General features: G+C 40.6%; 1 protein-coding gene across 1 annotated transcript in view; it reads right to left on the bottom strand.

Annotated features, from left to right (window-relative positions):
* The window catches only part of LOC111864528 (protein YIPF5), a 32,729-nt gene that overhangs the window by 809 nt on the left and 7,083 nt on the right, over positions 1-24,837 (bottom strand). The window contains exon 4 of the mRNA XM_023851839.2: positions 2,116-2,150. Coding sequence (XP_023707607.1) covers positions 2,116-2,150 — 35 coding nt within the window. The remainder of the gene's footprint in view (positions 1-2,115; positions 2,151-24,837) is intronic.

Here is a 24,837-nt window from a genome sequence, read left to right as displayed (position 1 = left end):
CCCCCAGACGATTTAAATCCCTGACGAAACATACACGTCGAACCACCGCAACTGGTTAATATCATATACATCTCGTCACTAACAAACTCTAACCTCGTAACTACTAATGTGAGCAACAAAACTCCTGACCCTACAGGTACTTGTAGCTGTAGTAAACACGTAACAACCATAAAACAATTAATCTGGTCCTATACAAGCAATATATTGATATATTTCTAGATAATACAATAGTTATGCCATGCCAATGAGTTGCCGGACTAAAGTGAATAGTACTCATGACGACGAAGCTGGAGAGGGGATGGTTGTATACTCCATTCTCACAGGAGAGGTTTTATCATTCAGACATGATGGTATTCTCCCTATATCTGGTAGGAAGGAAACATTCCCTCACCTAAACTGGCCGGTTCATAACAATAAAACTATCGCATCCACCGCTGAGAAAATATCGATGCAAAATTCTGCTGTTACTTTTAATTTTAGTCCAGGAAACTTCAGTTCTAATTGATTTCTAATAATTAGCACGTGGGATTTTAATTGTAGTCCTCAACAGCAAAAGAATTACACCGCGTTATTTCGGGCACGAGTGTTCGGTAAACTTTGCAGTAAGGGAAAATCGCCATTATCGTGGGTCTCCTAATACCGCCCTTCTTTGTATCTTACACAGCAGGTGAAGTACTCAATTGGTATAACACGTAAGTCAATCTCAGGGGAGCTACTATTAATCTGTGAAGAGGTTCCGAAGAAGTGATGCTTCGTTCTACCGTGAAATAAATTTAAATTTTTGTTAAAACTGAGACTTTTTGAGCGGCTGAGTACGTCGCGTATGTTCCTTAAGAACGATATGCAAGAGGTAAAGGTATCCCTGTAACAGGCCTCGGAGGCCCATACGGTAGCGCGTCGTTGAGGGTCCAACATTATCTTGACAATCGGTTCAGATGGTGGTAAGGTTGTCAGCATTAAGCGCCGGCCGCACTTTAGCCCCCAGGAAAATTCCTGGTATTTATTTCTGTTAGAGGCTGGAAGGGTTGAGCCAATTGAAAAAAAAAATCCAATGACCTCATCGGGACTTGACCTTCCGGCTTGTAGCATAGTGCCTCAACCAACTATGCTACCGCGTGGTACTTTGGCCAGATAAGAGGAGCGTTATTAAACAGATGCAAGCAAATCAGTTGATTTAATCTCAGAATGAAAATACGCTGTTTGCTGGGGGTAATGTTTGACAGCACGATGAAGCAACTTAACGTTACCAGAGAATGGTATACGCAATATCTGGGTGTTTTTTAATGTTATTAGATTCCGTTATACATGTATGTTAATGCTTATGTAGACCTCTACTCCCGATATTATGCTGGTACCATGTAACAGAGGGTAACCGTAAAGAGAGAAGCCTTGAAAGCCTGTGCAGGCAGTATTTTAGCCCTTGGTTACTAATATCGTCAAATCACACTTACGTGCATATTCACTCACTCATGGAGCTGAGGCCTTCTTGAGAAGCCGCCAATTGTGCAGCTACTCAAGAATTTCCCAGCATTTTATGGAACCCAAAGGTTCTTTACCGTGTTCACAAGAGCCCTCCGCTGGTCCATATCCTGAGCCAGATCAATCCAATCAATACCACCCCATCCTATCTAAGATCCATTTCAATATTGTCTACCCACCTACGCCTTGGTCTTCTCAGTGGTCTCTTTCCTTCTGGCTTCCCCACCATTACTCTATATTCATTCCTCTTCTCCCCCATTCGTGCTTCATGCTCTGCCCATCTCATCCTCGACTTTAATCATACATTAATTTAAAAAAATGTCACACAGGCTTTCCTAAACTTTAGAACTCTGTAATTATCCGGTTTTAAGGAATACATGCCACACATCTCTCACGTTTGTTACGCTTCTCATAGTCATCTTTGGTTATGAAAGAAACGCAAGAGGCGGGCGTTATCTGACGACTTTCCCTGCCTAAACGTCGAGTACTTTAACCAGGAAGAAGCTTTAAAAAAACAGTAAACTCTTGCTATTAAGAGGGACAACATGTTTTCGAAATATGATGAAATCAATAAAGTATAACGACATTACAATAATCACTCATTCTTCTCTGGAAGGCGTGGGGTTCGACACTGACCTTTTGCATGATGTGATCCGGATTAATTCCAAGTTCTGCAACAGAAAGAAGAAAATTCATAAGCTTCTGATTCATAAAATATGATTCCACAAACTCATAGAAAGGACAATCAGTCACATAATAAGTTGAATTTGAGTAGAGCTGCAGTGTTTCGGCTCTTCTGGAACATGAAACCACATTCTAATAACGGAATCAATCATAAATACCGGAGGATGTCAAATTTTGTATTCTCTGCATGACGGCGAAGAGTGCAAGTTATGAAGCTCCTCATTATGTAGTTTATTCATTAACTGAAATTGAATAAAATACACTGGATGACGAACCATCTTTGCTTTCACGTCCGACTTCTGTTGAGCTGATTTTGACTGTGATAACGTTATAAAATGGCGACAGGTTTACTCTTCTGCCATTCGACGCAGTAATGCAAGTTCTGAATTCAAGTTTGAACTCTTCCCTCATCACTTAGCGTTTTCCTTTCAACATCTGAAAAGGAATGTTCCAATTAACATTGTTACATGACGCCTGAGAACGGAATAGTTCATTTCTAGGCAACGGCTCGGTAAACATGTTCCCGCGGAAGCGAACGCGCGCAACAATAGGGGAAGTGGTGTTTTCTGCGGGGGCCGCCCAACTAGGCCAATCTGTTCCTGGGGGATATAAATACGGGGACCAAGCACTCCAAGTTGGGGGAGTCTCGAGTCTGAAACATTAAAACATGGTCATGAGTCCCGAACGACTCGGACCCGATAATGAGGTCTCTGGCGAGGGCCAGCAGCAACTGTAAACGACAGACCCATCCCCTCGTCAGATAGAATGTTACGTAAGGAGTATGACCGCAAGTATTCAGTTGAAAAAATATTGGTCGTGATTCTCAAGAGGGTTGACTCAAAGATTCTGGCTCTAACTATGATTAGGACTGAGAGTCTCCGGAGCTGGCAGTTGGTAGAAAATTTGAAAAGAAACGGCAAGAAAGGAATTAGGCTGTGCAAAGAAGACTTCATAATTACCTTCAGTGACAGTGAGTCTGTTATAAATCCGTTGCCAGGATACGACTAGTGAAGAATGAGAAGACTCAGCCTGTCATAGTGACTTACAAAGTGTGTAGATCAGCGATAGCGCTGTATTACTTGTAGTTACGAGTGTATAAGGTGTCAATAAATCCAGTACATCCTACCCAAAACCCGTCTATAAGTCATGCACCCCTAATACGTGACAATTTTACGTCAGAAGTGGGATTGGATTGACTGATTGATTATTAGACTGATGATTATATTGTGTACTTATTTCACAGCACTTCGAAGATGGAATAAATGACGACATTCCTGCTGACTGAAATAAGAGCCAACTGAGAAGAAAAGAGAACCATGAGATAAAAGATGGTCTCCCATCAAGAAAGAGTGGAAGCCAAGGTGGACGCCTTTCAAGAAAAGATGGACGGCGGACAAAGAGGAGATAAAAGCTCAGGTGGGTTCCCTCGCCTCCCGGATCGATGCAAACCAGGAACAGATGAAGGTCATGTTGGATGTCTGTCTAGCAAAGATGGAGGCAAATCCAGGAAAACAGAAGTCCATAGCATTGCATGTGGAGGTCCCTATTGAACAGGTCGCAGTGAAATCTTTTGGAGCAATAAAGAAACGGCAAAGGGGCCGGCATCTACACGCAGGTGGCCACGGAAAGCTGAAAAAACGGACCCAGGGCAATAGTGGGTCCCGGAAGAAACTGGCTGCCCCCCGCTGAGGGATGATCAGCCGTGCGGACTTAACCCCACTCCACTAGCAATAAAAAAACTCCATCAACTTAGTACAGGTTTCGTTCATAACATAGATTTATTAACCTACAGTCTACTATCTCCAGATTTAAGGATGTTATCGTAAAATGCTTCACATGTAACTAAATCATGGAATCTCTAAAGAGATGATACAGAGACTGTCTCCAGCTGTCTCCAGAATCTCCTGAGTATGAGATCTGGTCGGAACAGGACGTAAAGTAAAAAAAGCTCTGGCAAGATTATATATAAACTTTGGACATCACCGTCCACATTTTGAGTGTAATCCGGGAATTAATAACAAAAAACAGTTCCACGAACAACAGGACTAATAACATATTTCAGTGGTTTCCATATAGGAGCAAGGATAACCAATATAAAATTTATATTTCTTTACGAGGGAAGGACAGGTAGCCAATGTGAAGTGGGTTTACTGCGTATTAAATACAAACATCGTTATAACTGAAGTAAATTATTTCTCCGTAGTGACTGAAGGAAGACGTATTGAAGAGAATGGCAAAAAACCAAACATGATAAACACGGTGTTGAGTTACTTCAGTTTTAAGAAAACCAAAAAGAAAATAATCAGCGACTTAATGATTTAATGATATGGTCGCTCAGAACTATTACTGTATCATAGTCTGTTCATGTTCTCAAACACCTACAACGAGCAGTCGATGGAGAGTAAAATCCACCGATGGCCGGTTAACGTCTTCACGATCTTACCACGCCCTTCTACATTTTGAAAGATACTCCGATACTCTGACACAGGCTCTTACGCCCTTTTTATCATTATTTGTGGTTACTGCCTTCTTCTCGCGCGTCTATTTCGCACAGAGCAGTGTGCATCCGCCTTGTACGAGGGACAACAAGAGCAGGGCGCAGTTGCTTAGGTAATCTGGTCAGAACGCCAAGTTTAACATAGACGGAACGGCGCCAGGTACACTAATCTCAATAGTGGGCGTTCTGTTTCTCCTGGCAAATTCTGAGATGATACCTCGACTAACACCTCCTTCTACAGCCCTCCCATTTCGATCCGACATGTTTAACGGTGACTTTACATGTGCTTCTGCGCAGAGTTCGCTAAAAATTTATCGTAAAGAAAAATGTATCGAAGGAAAGTTGAAGAGAAGAACCAAACAAAAATGTTATGTCCCATACAATTTCTCCGTAAACATTATAGTTTCCGAGATAATTAAACAAAGGATGTGTTACAAGCACATTTTCGAACTTCCAAATTCAGCTATAAGTCTCTAACACAACTGCCATTATGAAAAAGCAAGAGAAAGTGCTTACTCGGTTTGCACTGCGTCAAAATTTTCTCTTCCTTTTAACTGAGTACTCTACTACAACACGAGTCTGAATATATTGTAGCCGTACCACTGATACCACCAGCTTTATTTGTAATCATGATTTCTTTTAGAGAAATTACGCATAGTAGGGAACACTGAGCCGGTCACGGTAGCCGAGCGGACTATGGCATGCACTGTCTTCGCTCGCTTGGAAACCGGGATCGTGGGTTCGAATCCCACTCAGGGCATGGATGTTTAGTTTGTGTGTGCGTTTTTCTGTTTGTGTACAAGTAGAGGCCTTGCGACGAGCTGATCACCCGCCCAAGGAGTCCTACAGAATGTGTAAGATCTAGAAAAACCGAAGTGAACGGAGAAGTTCATGGAAGTAGGCCTAGGCCCACTGGGGCTGCAGTGCCAAGGAAAAAAAAACTACAACATTAATTCCATGGAACTGAGCCCTTCTTGAGAAGCCGCCAGTTGTACAGCTACTCAAGAATTTCCAAACACTTTATGGAATCCGAAGGTTCAGTACCGCGTTCACAAAATCCCTCCACTGGTCCCTATCCGGAGCCAGATCAATCCAGTCCATATCATACCATCCCATCCATTTTAATATTACCTACGCACCCACGCCTTGGTCTTCCTAGTGGTCTCTTTCCTTCTAGCTTTCCTACCAATATTCTATATGCATTCCTCTTCTCCCCATTCGTACTACATTCCCAGCACCTACCATCCTCCTTGGTTTGCTCATTCTAATTATACAACACTATTGTTGTACTAATACATACGCTTTCTTTCAGCACTGGTAAAACAGAACTGTTTTCTTCATTCATTGTTCAAGGAATATGAGTTTTAATTCTATTATTACGTCATCTCCTATGAAATCACTCAAGAACTGGCAAAGCAGTACACATTAGCAGAGATACACTTAAGAGTGCAAAATTCCGTATCAATTCTGCAGCACGTCCTTACGTTGGTTCAATAACAAAGATGGCCGCCAAGACTACGCCTTATGCAGCGCCGGATATCAAAACACAGATAAAGAAAAAAATAGTTATCAATTAATTTCTTAAACGCAGTTGCTGACCCATCCAGCTGAATGACTCCCCAAAGTTCTGCTGTTACCATCCACATATGCATACAAAATGCTTAGGTATGGTTCCATTCCTCACCAGGTGAAACGAATTTCCGGAAACGCCAAGGAACGCGGCATCTGAGGGCTCTATTATGAGAGATGCTTACAGAGAATTCAGCAATGATTGCGGCATCAATGAGTACAGGGATTAAATCGGCAGCTGGAAGGTTTCCATACTGTTTCCGGATACACGGCCAGACTTACCATTTGGCCTCACCGCTATATCCAAACGAGGCATATAAGCGGGAATATGGACAACTATTTTCAATTCTGCTGAAGCAACAACAAAACCAATCAAACCAAGGGTGTACTGCAACGACTGGACGAAATGCAGCCAAGGGTAACCCATTTGCAGAGCCATATAAACAAATGCATCAAATGAACCAAAATATAAGAATAAATAGATAAAATTCACTTATATTTAATTAATAACCTTTAAGATCTGCTAGAACGGCGAAAGTTATGCCAGGCAGAGCTACTTATCAGAGTTGTGCCAAATACCGACGCGTTTGGAGCGAGTAATAGGTCCTACATAAACAACAAGCTGCGTTAAGCGAAAGAAACTATAGACAAGGCGTGTTTCTCCGTGATGTGAATGTTCCTTCCCACGCTGGAATGTGATGACTCTGGACTACAACCATGCCATTAACGAACGAGAGCGGGAACAATGGCGCCTGCGGGTATATGGTTGCCAACCCCTTCAGAAACAAAATAAACTGAAGAGTTGTATCTTATGATATACCGTATTTACGCATGTATAGGCCGCAGCACAATTTTCAGACAGAAATTATAGAAAAAATAATTTTCTTGGAATATTATTTCAGGAGTAGAACACCCTGTATTACTAATTATGAATATAGTTTTTTTAAAATAAAGTGTGATTTCGAATATAAGCCGCACCCCAGTTTTCCTCTTGAATTTTTGGCAAAAAATGTGCGGCCTAAACATGCGTAAATACGGTATAATGCCGTGTAATCAGGTGAAAGTGAACTGGCATTTCGGAGGAACATGTCGCCTCCATCTTCAGAGTCGAAGAGTAAGCCACGCTTATCTTGCTGCCTATTTCGTGACGGTTTCTTGCGTGACTTCACTTCGACCCACAATATGAAGGCGATATCCCAGAACATCAAAGTATTCTTAGTCACGTGAGAAACACAAATCCAACAAAACAAACCAACTTCATGACTAGTCCTCGGTACAAAATGAACACCAACACAATCCATGAACTACCGAAGACAACCCGATCAGTGAACTTCCAAAATAAGAGGCACACAAGTGACAAGTCAGATTAAATGGGTGTTACATCACCTTCTGTTCCAAAGTGTAAGTTACATAGAAATTTCTGCGGCCAATAATACCCTCATAATCTATTAGCCTACGTCAGCACGATGTTAAATTCACCGCAAGGTGCAACTACAGCTGATATAACATTCGTGCGCACAAGTTGTGGCCATAAATATTCCTTTAACAAGAATATATAGCTGCCCACTTTTTCAGGATAAAGAAAGCGAGCAGGAACACAAACAATCCCCGTGAGGGCAAGACGCGATGTGGGGAGAACAAACACCTCCAACACCAACAAGTGTGCTTATAGGGATGCGTTGCGCACTTTTCCCAGTGGTCAATTTTCTTAACTTACGACAAAATAAATATTACTGATGCAGCGGATTTGCATAATCGTATTGCCTTCGTTTCCTCTCGCACTCTTATTACTTTCTACTCATTTTCTCTATGAGGTTAATAAAACGAATTAATAACTGGAAGGGCGCCTGTCAATCGGCATTTTTCACGTCTGATACTTATCGATTTAGATTAAATTTTGTGCTGAGAACCTGAATTAAATGTTGTGGTAAGATTTTATTTTCGTTCATTACAATAGGTACGTAACAGAAACAACAAAACAAATCCGTGGCTTTAGTCCGTAAGCGAACTACACCGACCGAGAGACCGCCGCTTGTCGGCGAAGTTAGTGTCAATTTTAGCGGAGAGAGGGTGTCCCGTGGTCAGCGCAACGAATATCCACGGCCCTTAATCTCGGTTTTCTAGACCGGAGCCGCTTTTTCCTTGAAATAGCTCCTCATTTATCCTCACGAGGCTGAGTGGACCTCGTCCCGGACCCACTACTTCTCAGAAAATCTGGTAGCGCCGGGAATCGAACCAGGACCTCTGACTACTAGACCATAGAGGCGGTCAGAAATGCGTATGTCACAAAAGAATTGTTTCCAATTAGGTAACATGAAGTTGAATTAAGAATTAAACAGGTATTCCCAAAACCGGTATACGACATAAAATAATTTGTATATGGCACAAATTACGGATCTCATTATCCTACACAACCTTAATTTAAAAAGAAAGTTATGTGGTAAATGTTTAACGACATAAAAGAAAAATTACTGATTACTGTGCGGCGTGAATAGCTTTGCAACAAAGCTGATCATTGTTAAAACCCCTGACCGAATTCCATCTTTTTCGTTCAAAGTCTGGCTGTGCTCTACGTACTTTATTTAAACATTCACTTGATTGAGGATCAATTACAACGGGCAAAAAATTACCGTCTGCATGGAAACTTTCCTGTATCTCAAATAAGAAATTTGAACTCTAATTTGTGGTGCTTCGTTATTTATAGATTCATATCAGAACGCAAAATTAACATAAAAGCATGCATCTACTTCTGACGTTACATGGTTGCAATTCGCTGTAACATCAAACAGTTTTATTAATCATCTCAGTAAATATACAATTTCAGTTCAACGCCGGTTTCGTGCTTGGCTTAATCTTGGAACCTGAAGATGGAGGCGACATGTTCCTCCGAAGCGTCGACTGCCTTTCAACAGATTAAAACTTCTTATGCGGCCCTAATCTGCTCCTCCAAATGAATACATGTACAGCAAACAACATAATGGAAAGATTTTAGAATTGCTGGTTACAGAAACGAGCAGGGGAGACGGGAATATTGAACCATCGGGCACAATAAGTCAGTTAACACAATTTCTGTTTAAGAAACAATGACCAGGTTTCCCCCTAGGAATGGTGAAAGCACTGCTTCAACCAGATCTCTTTCCTGCAGATGATCTTTCCCGCTGTTAGATTTCTGTTTATGTTTAGGTGTAAAAACGGCTGGGAAATCAATCTGGGATGGTGTAAACATCCTGAATTTTTGTACAGAATAAATCTTGGAAACTCAAAAAGATGTTATATCTACAACAGAATTACGTTTTTGAGATATGCCTTTAAATATTAATTATGCTCACATATAATCTTAAAACGACCTCATTTGAACTAAGCGTTCCTGGGGAACAATGATCCAGCCACTCTTGGAACACAGTGAACCAATGGTTCATTACACCCCTAAGTAGTTCACTGTGCCTCATATATACATATATACGCGAACCTATACTTATGAATTTTCAAGAAATGATCAACTCGTATTTACGAACACTGTACAGACTGATAAATTGTGACTCCCAATTCATTTAATGTGCACAGAACCCTGTGCTTAGAAACATTTTAACAAATTAACATTAACAAACTCAATGATACACCTTAAGAAATATGAATTCTACTTATGAAGATTCAACTCACAAACACATTTCAGAGAATAAATGTGTTCACAAGTTGGGGTTTGCCTGTATATATAGTATTGATTTCTTGTAAGATTTGTAACAACATTAAATATATTTTGGCTGCTGTTCTATTGAATGTATCGTATGTAATGAAAAAGCTAAATAGTTCTGTTCAGTGTGACTGGTTAAGATTTTCTTATTTCAATTATTCACACCCTTACATGTTTCGGTCTTCAGAGACCATCTTCAGAGGGACACCTTTACATCAATACAGTTAGAAGCCACTATTACAGTACACGTTCTAAAAGTTAAAATATACACACACACAATATAAATAATATACAACTGGCTGTAAAATTTAAAGGTTTTACAACTACAGCGGCTGTTCCAATACTTATAAATATTTATAGTTAGTTTATAAATCACTCCGTCCAATGTGACCTGTAAGTTTTTTACTACATGAAAACTTAACACCCTTACATGTTTCGGTCGCTGTGGACCATCTTCAGAGGGCAAACATCACTACAAATAGGAAACCACCATCACATAAGTTGTTTAGACGTAAAGTACATACACTTATATGCTACAATACATAGTACACAAAATAGAACATTTCACAAACACATACAGGACAACATTAAAGGTAGGATTAAATAACAAAAGTTTTTACAACACATTTGGCCCCCGTCAAAAGAAATAATAAGAAGGACAACATGAACCATTTTGGTTTATGGATTCCAACAGAATTTTAACAAACTAACTATAAATATTTTAAAGTATTGGAACAGCCGCTGTAGTCGTAAAAACTTTAGATTTTACAGCCAATTGTAATTATTTATATTGTATGTATATATTTTAACTTTAGAACATGTACTGTAATAGTGGCTTCTAACTGTATTGATGTAAAGGTGTCCCTCTGAAGATGGTCTCTGAAGACCGAAACATCTAAGGGCGTGAATAATTGAAATAAGAAAATCTTAACCAGTCACACTGAACAGAACTATTAACTTTTTCATAATATTAGTGTGACAGACCAGAATGAAACAAATCAAATTCCTCATATGTAATTTTAACAGCTGTTATTAGTTATGTTTTTCATTATCATGAATGAAGAAGGTTCATCTCTACCACAGAGAACATGATATCATGGTTTAACTGGCAAAGATGTAATAAAAAAAGCATCATAGGAGATGAATAATTGGAAATTGATCCATCAAGCTGCTAAAAACCATTCAACACCTTACCCTAGTCTTTTATGATATGTTCACAAATACAAAGAGAGTACTAATGCAAGACTGAAACCTAACTATAACAATTACAAAGCATTTTTGGCAGAAAAGAAAAAAGAACTAGAAAATTATTTATTAATCTTTTAAAAAATGTGATTTGATATGTACACTAAAACACACAAGAGCTTAACCTAAGAGATGGCTGTAAAATATAGCTTGGGCTTTCATAGGGAAAGGATACAGGGACTAGCAGGTATCCTCTGCTTTTATGGACTCACAAAGCAAACCCTAACCTGAGCATTATAACTCCTGAAAGCTGCTGCCTGTTCAAAGCAATTTATTTATCACCATAAAGTTTCCACTTTCTTCACAAACTTGGAACACATACTTCAAAAGTGTCCTGCACTTGCTCATGGTACTAAGATTTTTAATTTATGTGTGACCAGCACTTCACAACTATACCAGAAAAATTACCACAAGTCTTATAATACATGTAAATCAAGCAAGTTCCTTTGAGCTTTGAGTGGACAACATGTCCTGTCACCACCTGCTGCATAATTAGTGCATGTGGCACATTCCTGCCCACAGCAATAATATTTCAACCAATACATGATGATACACTACCAGCCACTCTGGAATTAGCTACAAAGACTGGTGAACTATCTGTGGAGATCACGAAGCATTACATTCAGTGCTCAGACAACAGCCATGACAATTCTTCACTACGAACTCTAGACAAGTATGAAAGCCATCTTTACACTGAAGGGACAGATATAGCAAAGGACAAGGAGGTACCATGTTAGCACTACCCCCACACACTTTAAACAAACTTCAACCTCTGGATGTGAGGAAATTCTCCTCGTTCAAATGATTTTATCATTCAAATTCAATACTGTTTGTAACAAAGGAAAGCCATTGTCAATACATGATGCAGTTGATGCTATGACTCATGCCAATATTCCTTCTGCTATCAAGAAAATTGGGATCTTTCCATTGATCCCAAAGTTTTCACTGATGATGATTTCATGATCAGTGCAATTACATAAAGAAGAAATCATGCAGAATGGAAGACCAACTCCAAGTTCTTTTGATCCGAAGTAGGTCATAGTAGCTTCTTCATCCACAGCTGCTATACAAGTTCAGGATTAAAGTTTTCAGAACAATGAAAATGGCAGAGATATCAGTGAGCTGTTAAATACTGACCAGCAAATTGCAGGACCATCTCTTGTGCATGATATCCAAGACACATACTTTCAAGAAGGAATTTCATCACAAGTAATTCAAGGATATCCAAAAGCAGAAAGTGAGAAGAAAACTAATTAATATAAACAAGAAGTTATGGGAAGAACTAATCGCCTACTTTCCTTTCACTGTAATTTGAGTATCTGTTGCAACAAGCAGAAAGAAAACTTTAGTGGTATACATAATGAAGTCAATAAAACAATATAATTTGGGAGGCTGCAGTGTTGGTATTACTGATGGGAATGATTTATGATGTATGCCTTTGCGATGACCTCAGATGGAATGACACACACCAAGTATCATGATGATCAGTTCAGGTATTCAAGTAATATTAAAGAATATTACCTCAACAATTTGAGAAGCTGCAATGTTGGTACTATTGATGAGAGGTATTTATGAAGTTGCCACTGAGATGGCCTCAGGTGGCATTATACATACATACCAAGTTTAAAATATTAAAAGGTTAGTATAAGCATTCATGAAATATTAAGGTTTGACCTCAGCAATCTGAATGGCTTCAATGTTGGTATTTCTAATGGAAGGACTTTATGATATATGCCATTCAAATGGGCTGAAATGTAATGATATAAAAATAAAGTGTGCCATCGAATAACACTGTATGTGCTGCCAAAGGCTATTCAACAAGGAGGAACCAAAAGACAGAAGTCATACTTTGCATGGAATCAAATGCCATTCACAATATAAAAGCAATATGTTAGAGTGGCTGTATGATTTGTCATATTATGGAAATATGTGGTTATGCGAAGTATATGTACTAATTTTCTGATTTTGATGGAGTTTATTTACATATGCTTTTTGTCAAACTTGCTTCACTGGTTCATTGTACCCCTGCTGGCAATTCACTGCAACCCGGGGCACAATGGCCAATTCAATCATTTAAAGAAATGTAACTTGAAAAAGATTTTTAATGCTACAGTCAACTACTACATTTCATATTTGAGGGACTCAGCTTTTAAACTGTGGAAACCACAACCTTCCCCTGCAATTACAGCACATATAGTACTGGAATATATTTTTTTTCTAATTCAATGCATCCCATTCTCCCTTACTAGAAGATAGGAAATGGAAAGCTGATAATGAATAATATACTACAGTGTAGGCAATCAGTGTACTAGATGAACATTAAGTGGCATGAAGAAAGAATAGTTTCATCATGAACATTCATTTTAATTGTGAAACAAATCAATATCTTTCAAAACCTGCCACACATGTGAGACATGATAAGAGAAAATGAAATAAATTGGTTCCTGCTACCAACTACTATAACATAATATATACAGCATATTTGCAGCCTGACACCACATGGGGGTGGGTGCTTAGTTTCATGTTACAGCCAGTTCACCATCAAAAAAAAAACTACCACTCCTTCCTTCCTTCCACCAACTGGGTAAGATTCTTCTGAACCAAAACAGAAATTTCTGCAACCCAAGTAAACCAGCCACACATCTGCTTTTCTGACTGAGCTAACATAAGTTGCTGCACAGCAGCTAGCTTAAGAAGTATACTCCTGTAAAATTCAAAACGCAAATGTTTAACGTACATGACCTGCCAAGTGTGTAATTTAGGAGACAACATTGATTAAATATGTGAAACATGAAGGATGATTTTTGGGAACCAGTGTACATGCCCACATTTCTTGCATCCACATCTGAAACTTGCGTTTCTCAGCACCCAAAGCCTTTGTCAGATTTTAATAACAGTAACCATTAACAACAGCTTTTGAAAAAATAATCTCTTTTATAGAGGCAAACTCAGCTTGTTTCTGTACATGGAAACTTGAACTAAAATTTGTGTTGTTAATTACATATCAAATAAAATAATGCCACATTAATGACATATTTTATGTTCTGTGCAGATTTTGCATGTAAAAGTAAAAAAGGAAAGGTATTCCTCTAACAGGCTGTGGAGACCCATAGGGTTGTAAGAGGTCAAGGCTTCCAGATTTTCTAGACAGTCGGTTCACAGATGGCGGTGAGGTTGTCAGCCTTACGCGCCAGCCACCCTTTACCCCCAGGAATATTCCTGGTACTAATTTCTGTTAGAGACTGAGTCAACCCCAGAGCCATAGTGCAGCTGGAAGGATTTGGTAGATTGAAAAAAATCCACCTCGTCATGATTTGATCCCGTGACCTTCTGGCTTGTAGCCTAGTGCCTCAACCAACTACACTACCGCATGCCTTGATTTTGCATGTAATAAAGCATAATTAATATACAAGTGAATGTTTTATGAACTCAAACGTGAGCCATCCTAAGGGATGCTTGGTGCATAACCACTCTGCACCACACTATGAAATCATGAATTGAGTACAAAAATGCCATAAAAGCGGCAATGAATCTAAGCAATGATTTCCTGACTTGATATGAAAGTTTGCTCATTTTGGAGCTCTTTATTCATTATAGGGCCCAATTTGTCGACTGTGAACCTGCATGTTCAATATCTTAATACAAAAATGTATTAGAGTTCATAAACTTCAGAGAGATCCTCAACAACAGTTGTGATAATCAGGCCAAAACATGTTTGAGCTTAATTCTAAAAAGATATATTAAAACGTTTGGAATTACTCTGTGCCTCTGGATAATGAACTTGCAAGATTTTAGATAATCTATATATGATTTGAAGTTTCCCAGCAACTATATGAGATTAAGTCTTCTTGGTAACCACTCACATGAGAAGGATGTTGGTACCTGCATTTTATATACTGTCTGTCTCCATTATCATGGCTTGATATGATGAGTGGAAACTGTTCATTGTCTTTATTGTCAGAGAATATGCTCTTGGCTACCCCAGTATGGGCAGCTGCCAGGCCAGCCAAGAGCACAAGTGATTCAACAAATTTTTTTCATAAAATCCACACTGCACAGTTCCTTGGACAACTTCCATGCCTGGAACTGACATACCACACTGCTGGCTTTGTATGTCCTATCAACTTCTCTCTCTCTCAGTGCCACCATATCACCCATCGTAACAACCCCTGAAGATGGAGACAGAGAGAGTCTCCAAAACATTGGACACTAATTCCATTTTTACACAACTGACCACCTAAGAATACTTCAAGGCTTTATATATCCTACAAAGCTGACAGTAGTTATTAGTGTTAAGTTACATTTTGTATTGTAGTCATGACAAGTTATTGAGAAATTACAGAATTACAAGCAAGGTGTTTGAGAGAAACACAGCCCTATGTATGTGTGTATTGTCACGTGTTGGGTATGTGACATGCAACAAATAACTTCACGCTGTCTTGGATCAAGTGAATTTATTCCACTTGCTCTTACAATTACACAATTCACAACTTCTCAACCACTGCCACCGGCAGTATCACACTTACTACCACAGTCAATAAGTTCGTGGAATGGCCGCAAAGCATCACTGCAGTGCACTACAGCGGATAGGTTGAGGCATGATATGATGTTCTGTCTGTTCATCTCTCATCACAGCAAGAGGCAGTTGTGTGCAAACAGTGTAAGTAGAACTACGACTTCTATTGTGAACTGCAGTTAAATGTAAGTGGTGGAAATCGAAAATGTGACAGTTTTAACAATGGGCAAACATCAAGTTCTGCCAAAAACTAGGCAAATCCCCTAGTGAAACATTTGGCATAGGAAGAATTGGCTGTTGCTACATGACAACGCCCCTGCACATCACTCTGTTCTTGTCCAAGAGGAACTGGCAAGGCAGCAGGTCACCGTTTTGCCACACCCTCCGTACTCACCTGATCTCGCACCATGCAGTTTCTTTATCTTTCACCACTTGAAAGCAAAGCTACGTGGTCTTAGATTTCAGTCGTCCGAGGAGGTGGTCATTGCCACAAGAGATGCAGTACGGGAATTTCCTGCCAATATGTTTCAGCAGTGTTTTCGGCAGCTATATCAACATTGGCAGACTTGCATAGTGGCCAACGGCAACTATTTTGAGGGCCGATGTAGATCTGTGTAAGTGTATGTGAATACCTTGTAATATGATGGGAGAAAACCACATTCCACGAACTTAATGACTCTACCGCATATTTCTCCACCAGCCAATTATATCAAATGATATTGTAACCATACAATGCAAGGACCACACTGTTTTGTTTACTTGTGTCGGTACTTGTCACTACATACAAGCAGATTTAATACCCCACACCCCACTCAAACCAGAGGGACCTGAACCCAAATGGCACGAAGGGAAGTCAGGCCTCCCTCCTACCCGAGCGTGCTATGTAATTTGGAAATAGAAAGAGAGAAGCCCAGTTGACACAAAAAGAGGAAGGTTTTTTGGAATGAGCTAGAAATTTCTAAAGAAGCAACAGCTTGAAAGTTTGCTTACGCAATTCCGAGAAGGTAAAGTTTATGACGGGTCACAATCCCTGGACTTAAACCAAACCAGCCAGATGCTCTTCTTACGTTTACAAAAGCCCTATGCTCTAATAAAAGAGAAATCTGTCCAAAAAGAGAGAACCTTCTGTCACTCAGAGAGATGGCCCGCTGACCGGTCATAGGTCATAACTCTCCAACTGTTAAAAACTTCTTTCATAAAGGAGCTGCGAACTGTTTCAATAGTCGAGGAAATGGACCACTTCTCAACACCCGATTGGTCACGGAAGTCAAATGTTTTATGAATCCGAATATTACCCGCTATATTGTAGTGGAGACCTTCTGAATATTCTTTAGCGAATTCCTCTTCATTCACGTTCTAAATATCATACCATAACCTTTTTCTGCGGAGCGTAACGAATGTGACAATTTAGGCCTCAAATTCGTCACAGACCTACCCTTAGAAGACTGTGAGATTGAACCCCCTCGATCTACCCCGCGTCATAAAGATCGTGAAAGCGCGAGAACCCAACTTTCGCCGCGAAACAGCTGACCACTGGAGGAATGAGAAACTCGATCGAACCCCTCCCCCCCTATTGTCTAAATCCAGCCAACCCGGGGATTTGGAGGATGGCAACGAGGCGTTCCCAAATTTTCACAGGACCTCTAAATCTTCAAAACGGAGAGTTTTTTTTTTTCGGAAGTCTCGCCACAACAGTTAAACTCGCCGGATGCGAAGCTAGCCCTCTCGATCGACTGTTAAGTGAAAATAATGTCTGAGTATTCGAAAGTTAAATCAGGAAAATTAATATTGAAAAAGAAACGCGAGTGAGTGCGAACTCGTGACCCTCTCAGATACCACACACGCAGTGGTAGCGGTAACCTATAAAAGTCCCCAAGTGCTACATATTAGTGCTAACGGTGCATTGTGACAAGGCTTGCAGGAGTGTGTAACCAAGTAACAACAATTCGCTCATTTTGTAGAATCCGAGCTCTCCCGTACCGAGAATAGTAAAGTAACAATCTGAGTTGTATCTCAGTGACTTCAAGATTACACAACAATAGAGGAAGCGGTGCCAAGTGTTTGTGTTTCCAGTGTGTTCTTTTCTCGCCGTCGGAGTAAGGCCTGAACACGAGCTGAGGCAGTCTCACTCCACCCACGACAAGCCCGATCACCATCAGCTCCCCACCCCGTCCACCTTTTCCCTTCACTTCGCATCTGTATCCACAGTTGCTGGCGCCCACAGACAAGCTAGGTCAAGTCCCGGACCTGATACCCCTTTTCCATAGTGAAGAGAAGTGGTGGAGTCGAAGAAGTGGTGGAGCCAGGTAAAGCGCGCCCTAGCTGCGTGCCAAACGACCAACGATGGCAGCGGCGACAACGGCAAGAGAAAGAAAGGACGGTAAAAGAGTAGCGACCAACCGGTGGGGCTTGAAGCCTCACTGAGTGGGATCGGTAAACATATGACTATCTGTATGAATGGAAAATGGCAACATCATTATTTTATTCTGAGTTTCCATGATATAAAACATTGCTTTTAGATTTAGAACAGGTTTAATTTAATTTAATTGTGAGTCAGTTCAATTTTAATTATCTGAATTCAGATGTATAACTACATTTGAGTGTACCAAGAACTCAATCATTATTTACCTTTCTCTCTTCTTTATATAAGGGAGACATAATTATTCTTTTTGGTATATTTTACTCATCATAGAAATTTTGTTGCTCTGTGGTGTAAAGAAGGCAATTTAGACTGAAACAGCATTTGTGTAAGAAACATGACCTCTTCCTGTGGCAGTGGAAAAAGATGTCAGATCAACTCTCCATTGGAACATCCTACATAGAAGTAACTGAAAGTGGATAAGCGGCCTCCGTAGTCTAGGGGTACCGTTCCCACCTCATGACTCAAGGTACGCCGGTTCAAACCCGGCGGAGGTCATGGAATTTTTAAGGGCAGAAAAATTCAGGGAACAAGTCCTCCAGGAGGGACTTTAAGCCGTGGGTCCCATGTCGTAGATTTACAGCACGTAAAAGAACCTCATGTCTCTAGGAGACCTCTGAGCTAAATTTGGCAAAAAGTTTCCTGCCCAAAGTAGTTTCCAATGCCTCCAGTAGATGGGGAAGTATTAGGTACCACTGCCAGAGGAGGGGGGACCTCTCTGACAGAAATGGACTAAGTATTAGATACCACTGCCAGTAGAAGGTTGGAACCTCACTGGCAGAAAGGGGCTAATAGTGAGCACCAGTACCGGTAGGGTATGGAGACAGTAGATATTAAAATTGCACAATGGACCAATAACTGGTCTAAGTGCATGGGGAAACCCACCCCCTCTATACTCAATACTCAATACTCAATACTCAACTGAAGGTGGATAATTAGTGATGAAGCATCAACAGAAACTTTGGATGAATGACTGAGTCTTGGATAATTTAATGATTTTTCAATTAAATATGCTATTAACACCAAAGTTACCACAATTATTCTGAATTAAAAAGAATGCATTTTATCATCGCTAAGGTAAATATCATAGCAAGTGCCTGAATGGACTGAGGAAAACCACAGAAAAACTCAGAATACCCAGTCTCTGGACCCAGTTTCAAACACAGAACCTCATGTGTACAGATCAGAATAGCTAACCATTTACCCATAATGTTTGGTACTTAAGAAAAGAAAATTCTTTAAAAGAATGGCATTTCATGTGAGCTGAGATTACAAAACAATACTGCAGAATTAAACTAAAAAGCCTGAATCACACATTTCTTAAGGGCATTGTAATAACCTAAGAAATTATATGAAATAAAATAAAACGTAATGACAGTCATGAAGGACATGGAAGTGGTCATGGCCTATTTTAAATCACGGACATACTCTACGAGATGGAAGACACCCACCTTTGTGTGTGACATGAGCAACTATAAAAAGCATGAACAGACTGGTTTTTCACCACTGTCTCATTAATTTTGTTTTCATTAATTTCATTAGCTCATTTAGCATTTCATGCTTGAAACTGCAATCAGGCATCTCATTTTCATTCATGCACTGGAAATGTCATGAAACACTCTCTCATATGTACATAACAGTTTTACTAAACCTTTAAAAATCCTTTAATTTTGAACTACACCTAAGAATACTGTTTCCATGTGTCTTCTAAATGCTAAATTCCATGATACCAAAAGTTGTGTAATAATTATCAATCTTTCCAGCAAATCTTGCCAGTGTTATATGGCTTTGTGAATATACAGCTGACTGTCATAACTGATGGTCTTCCTTTCCAATAAACATTGCTCCAATTCAAGCCATTTTAATATTTATTCCTCATGACATCTGCTATAATCATGCTTTCCTCATATAATGCTCATATCTTTCCAACTGAAACATTCATTTAACACAACAAGATCTGCAGTGTTTAAAACAAGAGACATGAGAAAGAATTCTTAGATTCTCAGGCCACCAAACACCAACATTGTTTTGGTTTTTCACAATCTTTAATAATTCTATTTCAGTGAAAATTACTGCTCTAAGTGTTTGTTTCTGTAATCCTTTCGGTATTCTTCACTACTCAGTGAGGGTGCACTGGCCCAATGCATACTACACTACAGCAGTGTGAATATACCACAATCCACTCACCTGGATCAGAACTGAGACAACATCTTTCAATTTCACTTCAATAATAGTCACAAGGTCCTCATATTTGATTGAGCTTTTCTCATTCATTACTGAACTACTGTCTGATTTATCACTTAAAACATGCAGTTTCTGTACCTTCAATGAGTTTTCATTTTACTACATTTCTGGAACAGTCATACTTACTTTCCACCTGCAGTATATTTTTATTCCCAATCAATATCTCTGACACCAAAACTTACTCCCTTCAGTTCCCTTCAAGACATGCTTCACTTAATTCTTGATTCTCCATCTACAATTCTCCTTTTCTTTTCCTTCAGACATAGAAGACTTGAACTTTCCTCCTATGTCACAATCCCTTTCAAAACCTGACATCTTTCTGAGTAGATATATGACACTGTTATCAAATATAAAATACAGAGGGGTCCAAAAAATGTACTCACTCTTTGATAGTCAATATCTTTGAAACAAAATGACATTTAGTTACAATTCTTGTGCGGAGAGAGAGAGAGAGAGAGAGTCATTGCATGTGTTTGAAGTGACCACCATCAGCAGCTAAACAGCGTCGATGTTGCCGAACTGCTGAGTGAACTACTCGTATGGCTGTCAGTGTGTCCGGTGTGATGGCTGCACATGACACTTCGATGGTTTCTCGTAGCGCGTCAGTGTAGCTGTCTTTTGTCGATAAACTTCATCCTTCAAGGTTCCCCATAGGTAGAAGTCAAGAGGTGTTAGGTCTGGAGACCGTGGTGGGTACTCAATAGCACCTCTTCGACCTATCCAAGGTCCTGGTAGAGTGTCATCCAAGTACGCCCTGACATCTCGGTGGTAGTGAGGTGGACCACCATCTTGTTGTAGGTAAAATCTCTCATCTCCAAACAGCTCTCGAATGGCAGGGAAAATCGATGTCTGAAGCATATCGAGATACACCTAACCAGTTACGGTAACTTCAAAGAAGGACCAATCAAAACGTGCGATGACAGACCACACCACACATTAACACCCGGTAGATTTACTTCCTTGCCCACATAAGCGTGTGGATTTACAGGAGCCCAATACACAGAATTGTGGCAGTTAACAGTACCGTTCATTTTGAATTGCACCTCATCAGACCAGATAGCTTTCCCTGCAAACTCATCCTCGCTAACCATGCCTTCAAACCATTCGCAGTATTCAAGCCTTTGATCCGGGTTGTCCTCATTCATAGCATGCAGCAGTCTTGGAATGTACACTTTCCAGTTTACAGCCTTCAGAATTTGCCATACACTTGATCGGCTTAACCCACTTTCGTGTGCACACTGATTCACAGATTTTTGTGGTGATTGTGTAAAATGTTGCAACACCACAGCACTGGAAGCTGGACTTGTTACTATCCGTGGTCACCCGATCTTTGCTTATGCACATCATGAACAGTACCGTCAGCTTCAAATTTATCCCAAATACAGGTAATTGTTCGACATGTGGGTGGCTGAGTTCCAAACTCATTTTGCCATTGTTGTTGTACCTCTTTAATGTTTTCGTACTTCCAGTACTACTTCAATACAGCCTTGCGTTGCTCAAAGAACAACCTCTCAGCCATTGTTGCTGCTGTCTTCTGCTTGCAGCACACATGCGGCACGACACTCACTTGACTCATGTGACCTTCGCCATCTTTGAGAAAACATACACTACACTACCGTGCAAGAATTGTCATTTTGTTCCAAAGATACTGCCTATCAAAGAGTACATTTTTTTGGACCCCTTGTATTACTGTGGCTTCCACACTGAACAAAGATAATTATACACCACTCCTTAAGAATGGCTATAATCCAACATTTAACTAGCCTCATTTTACGAAATAACTGGCATGACCACTGTAACAATTAGCAATGTCTCCTCTCACTGCATCATATTCACCCCACTGGCATTACTTATCCATTGCCTCAGAGAAAAACAGACATACTGCCCTAGACACTGCTCACAAACTCACTTACTTACTCACACTCATGGAGCTGAGCCTTTCTTGAGGAGCCACCAATTCTGCGGCTACTCAAGAATTTCCCACTATTTTATGGAGCCCAAACATTCATTACAAAGTTCACAAGAACCCTCCACTGGTTCCTATCCTGAGTCAGATCAATCCAATCCATACCATCCCATCCTATCTCTCTAAGATCCATTTTAATATTGTTCACCCACCTACATCTTGGTCTTCCCAGTGGACTCTTTTCCTTCTGGCTTTCCCACCAATACTGTACATGTATCCTGCTTCTCCCTCATGCCCTGCCCACCTCATCCTCCTTGACACAGGTTACAAACTTAGTATATTAAACTGCAACTAAAATATAGGTCCTATAACAAAAACAATTCTGCATAAAAATTAATAAACAAAAAATGCCAGGTGAATACATACTGAAATGAAACTCTGAACACCTCAGGATATAGAAAATTTATATCCATTAAACTTGGCACATTTTCTGGCATAAGTACAGGGCAGATGCAACTCCCGTGAGGTCCCTGAAAGGTCATAGGATTGGGCCCACTTCATTCACCCCTTACACCGCCCCTCTCTGATGTGTAGATATGAACTGATGATTCAAATTACTGTCTTGTTGGAGTACATGCAGTTCATTAAAGTGATCTCAATACACATACAAACTACAAGAACAGCATATTCATTGCATTATTCCCATCATGATGCAACTTATTTGCACAGCTAGGAAAAGAGAAAGCAGTATGCAGATAAGGCAGATGTTAAATCAGAAGCCAAAGGAATAAATAGGCTATACACAATAATTATAAAAAGATGAAACAGATCCATCCAGTGAGACTGGTGGAAATTTTTCTTATTTCAATTCTTCACGCCCTTAAGTTTCAGTCCTCAGAGACCATCATCAGAGGGACATTGATACAGTTTGGAAACCACTACTACAATAGGTGTTCTGAGTGTTAAAATATACACCGAAGTGGCAAAAGTCATGGGATAGGTACCTAGTATCATGTAGGACCCCCTCTAGCCCAGTAAATTGCAGCAACTCGACGTGGCATCGATTCCACAAGTGGACGGAAGACCTCTGGAGAGATGTTGAGCCATGCCGTCTGGATAGCTGCCCACAGCTCCCTGGTATTTGTAGGTGCAGGATTTTGGGTGCAAATGGACCTCTCCACCACGTCCCATAAATGCTCGACTGGGTTCATGTCAGGCGAACATGGTGGCCACACCATTTGTTGGAACTCTCCAGAATGCTCCTCAAACCAATTCTGGACAACTCCGGCCTAATGACATGGTGCATTGTCCTGCTGGAATATCCCATCATTGTGTGGGTACATGAAGTCCATGAAGGGCTGCAAATGGTCACCAAACAGTGTAACGTAGCGGTCACCAGTCAATGACGTGTTTAGGTGGACGAGCGGACCCAATTCATGCCACGTGAACACACACCACACCAGTATGGAACAACCACCAGCCTGCACAGTGCCTTGTTGACAACTGGGGTCCATGGCCTCATGGGGTATGTGCCACACCCGAACCCTACCATCCGCCCGAAACAACTGGTACCGTGACTCATCGGACCATGCCACATGTTGCCAATCCTCCAGGATCCATAGCGACATCCCAAGCCCAGGTGAGGCGCTGTGTCTGGTGTCATGGTGTTAACAGAGGCACTCTGGTCAGTCATCTGCTCCCATATCCCATGGAAGCTAAAGAACGCTGCACTGACCTGCTGGATATGCGTCTGGTACCTCCTGCATTGAATGTGGATGTGATTTCAGCCAGTGTCGCTTGTCTGTTACGACGGACAATTCTAGCTAGACGCCACTGGTCACGATCATTAAGCACCCGTTGTCAGTCACTGTGCTGTCCATGGTGGGTCAAAATGCCTTCCACAACGTATTGCCAGTACACACTTGACACCGTGGATCGAGGAATTTTGAATGGCTGCACAACTTCAGAAATGGAATGTCCCATCCACCTGGCACTCACTATCATGTCCCGTTCAAACTCTGATAATTCACGTCGGCTTGCCATGACCAGAATGGCCAGTGTTCAACCTGACACCTGACAACTGATACTGCTCTGGGCATTCCCAAGCCACTTAAAAATAAATTTACTTATTGCTATCCCATGATTTTGGCACTTGAGTGTTGTTGTGGCCCAAAGGCCGACTCCCGGTAATATGTTAACATAGTATTAACATTTTTGTATTTTTGGGAAAATGTTTGTTAGGATAGATTTGGTTTTGGGAAATATTTGTAAGAGGTACGAAAGCGGATGTACGAAAGGTTAACAACTTAAAGGAATTTCTGCGTATGGATTTAGACGGACATTGGCTTGCCGCGAGGGAATGCCGAGTCAGCAGAATGACGTTGAATGTATATCGAACTGCTAACTACAGAATTTACACTTGCGTGATGGGGGGACGTTTGGAGGTAAAAATGTCAACCAAACGGTTTAGCAGTAGAAGGGGGTGTGTCCCCTTAGGATCCCAGCCAACGAGATCACCCACCTTGGGATAAGACGTCACTGGAGGCGGACTTACACCCTCCGGGAAAATAATGAGTAAGCATACATA

The sequence above is a fragment of the Cryptotermes secundus genome, unplaced genomic scaffold (genome assembly GCF_002891405.2).
Source record: "Cryptotermes secundus unplaced genomic scaffold, Csec_1.0 scaffold108, whole genome shotgun sequence".
Classification (NCBI taxonomy): Eukaryota; Metazoa; Arthropoda; class Insecta; order Blattodea; family Kalotermitidae; genus Cryptotermes; species Cryptotermes secundus.
This window is presented reverse-complemented; position numbering and strand designations above follow the sequence as displayed.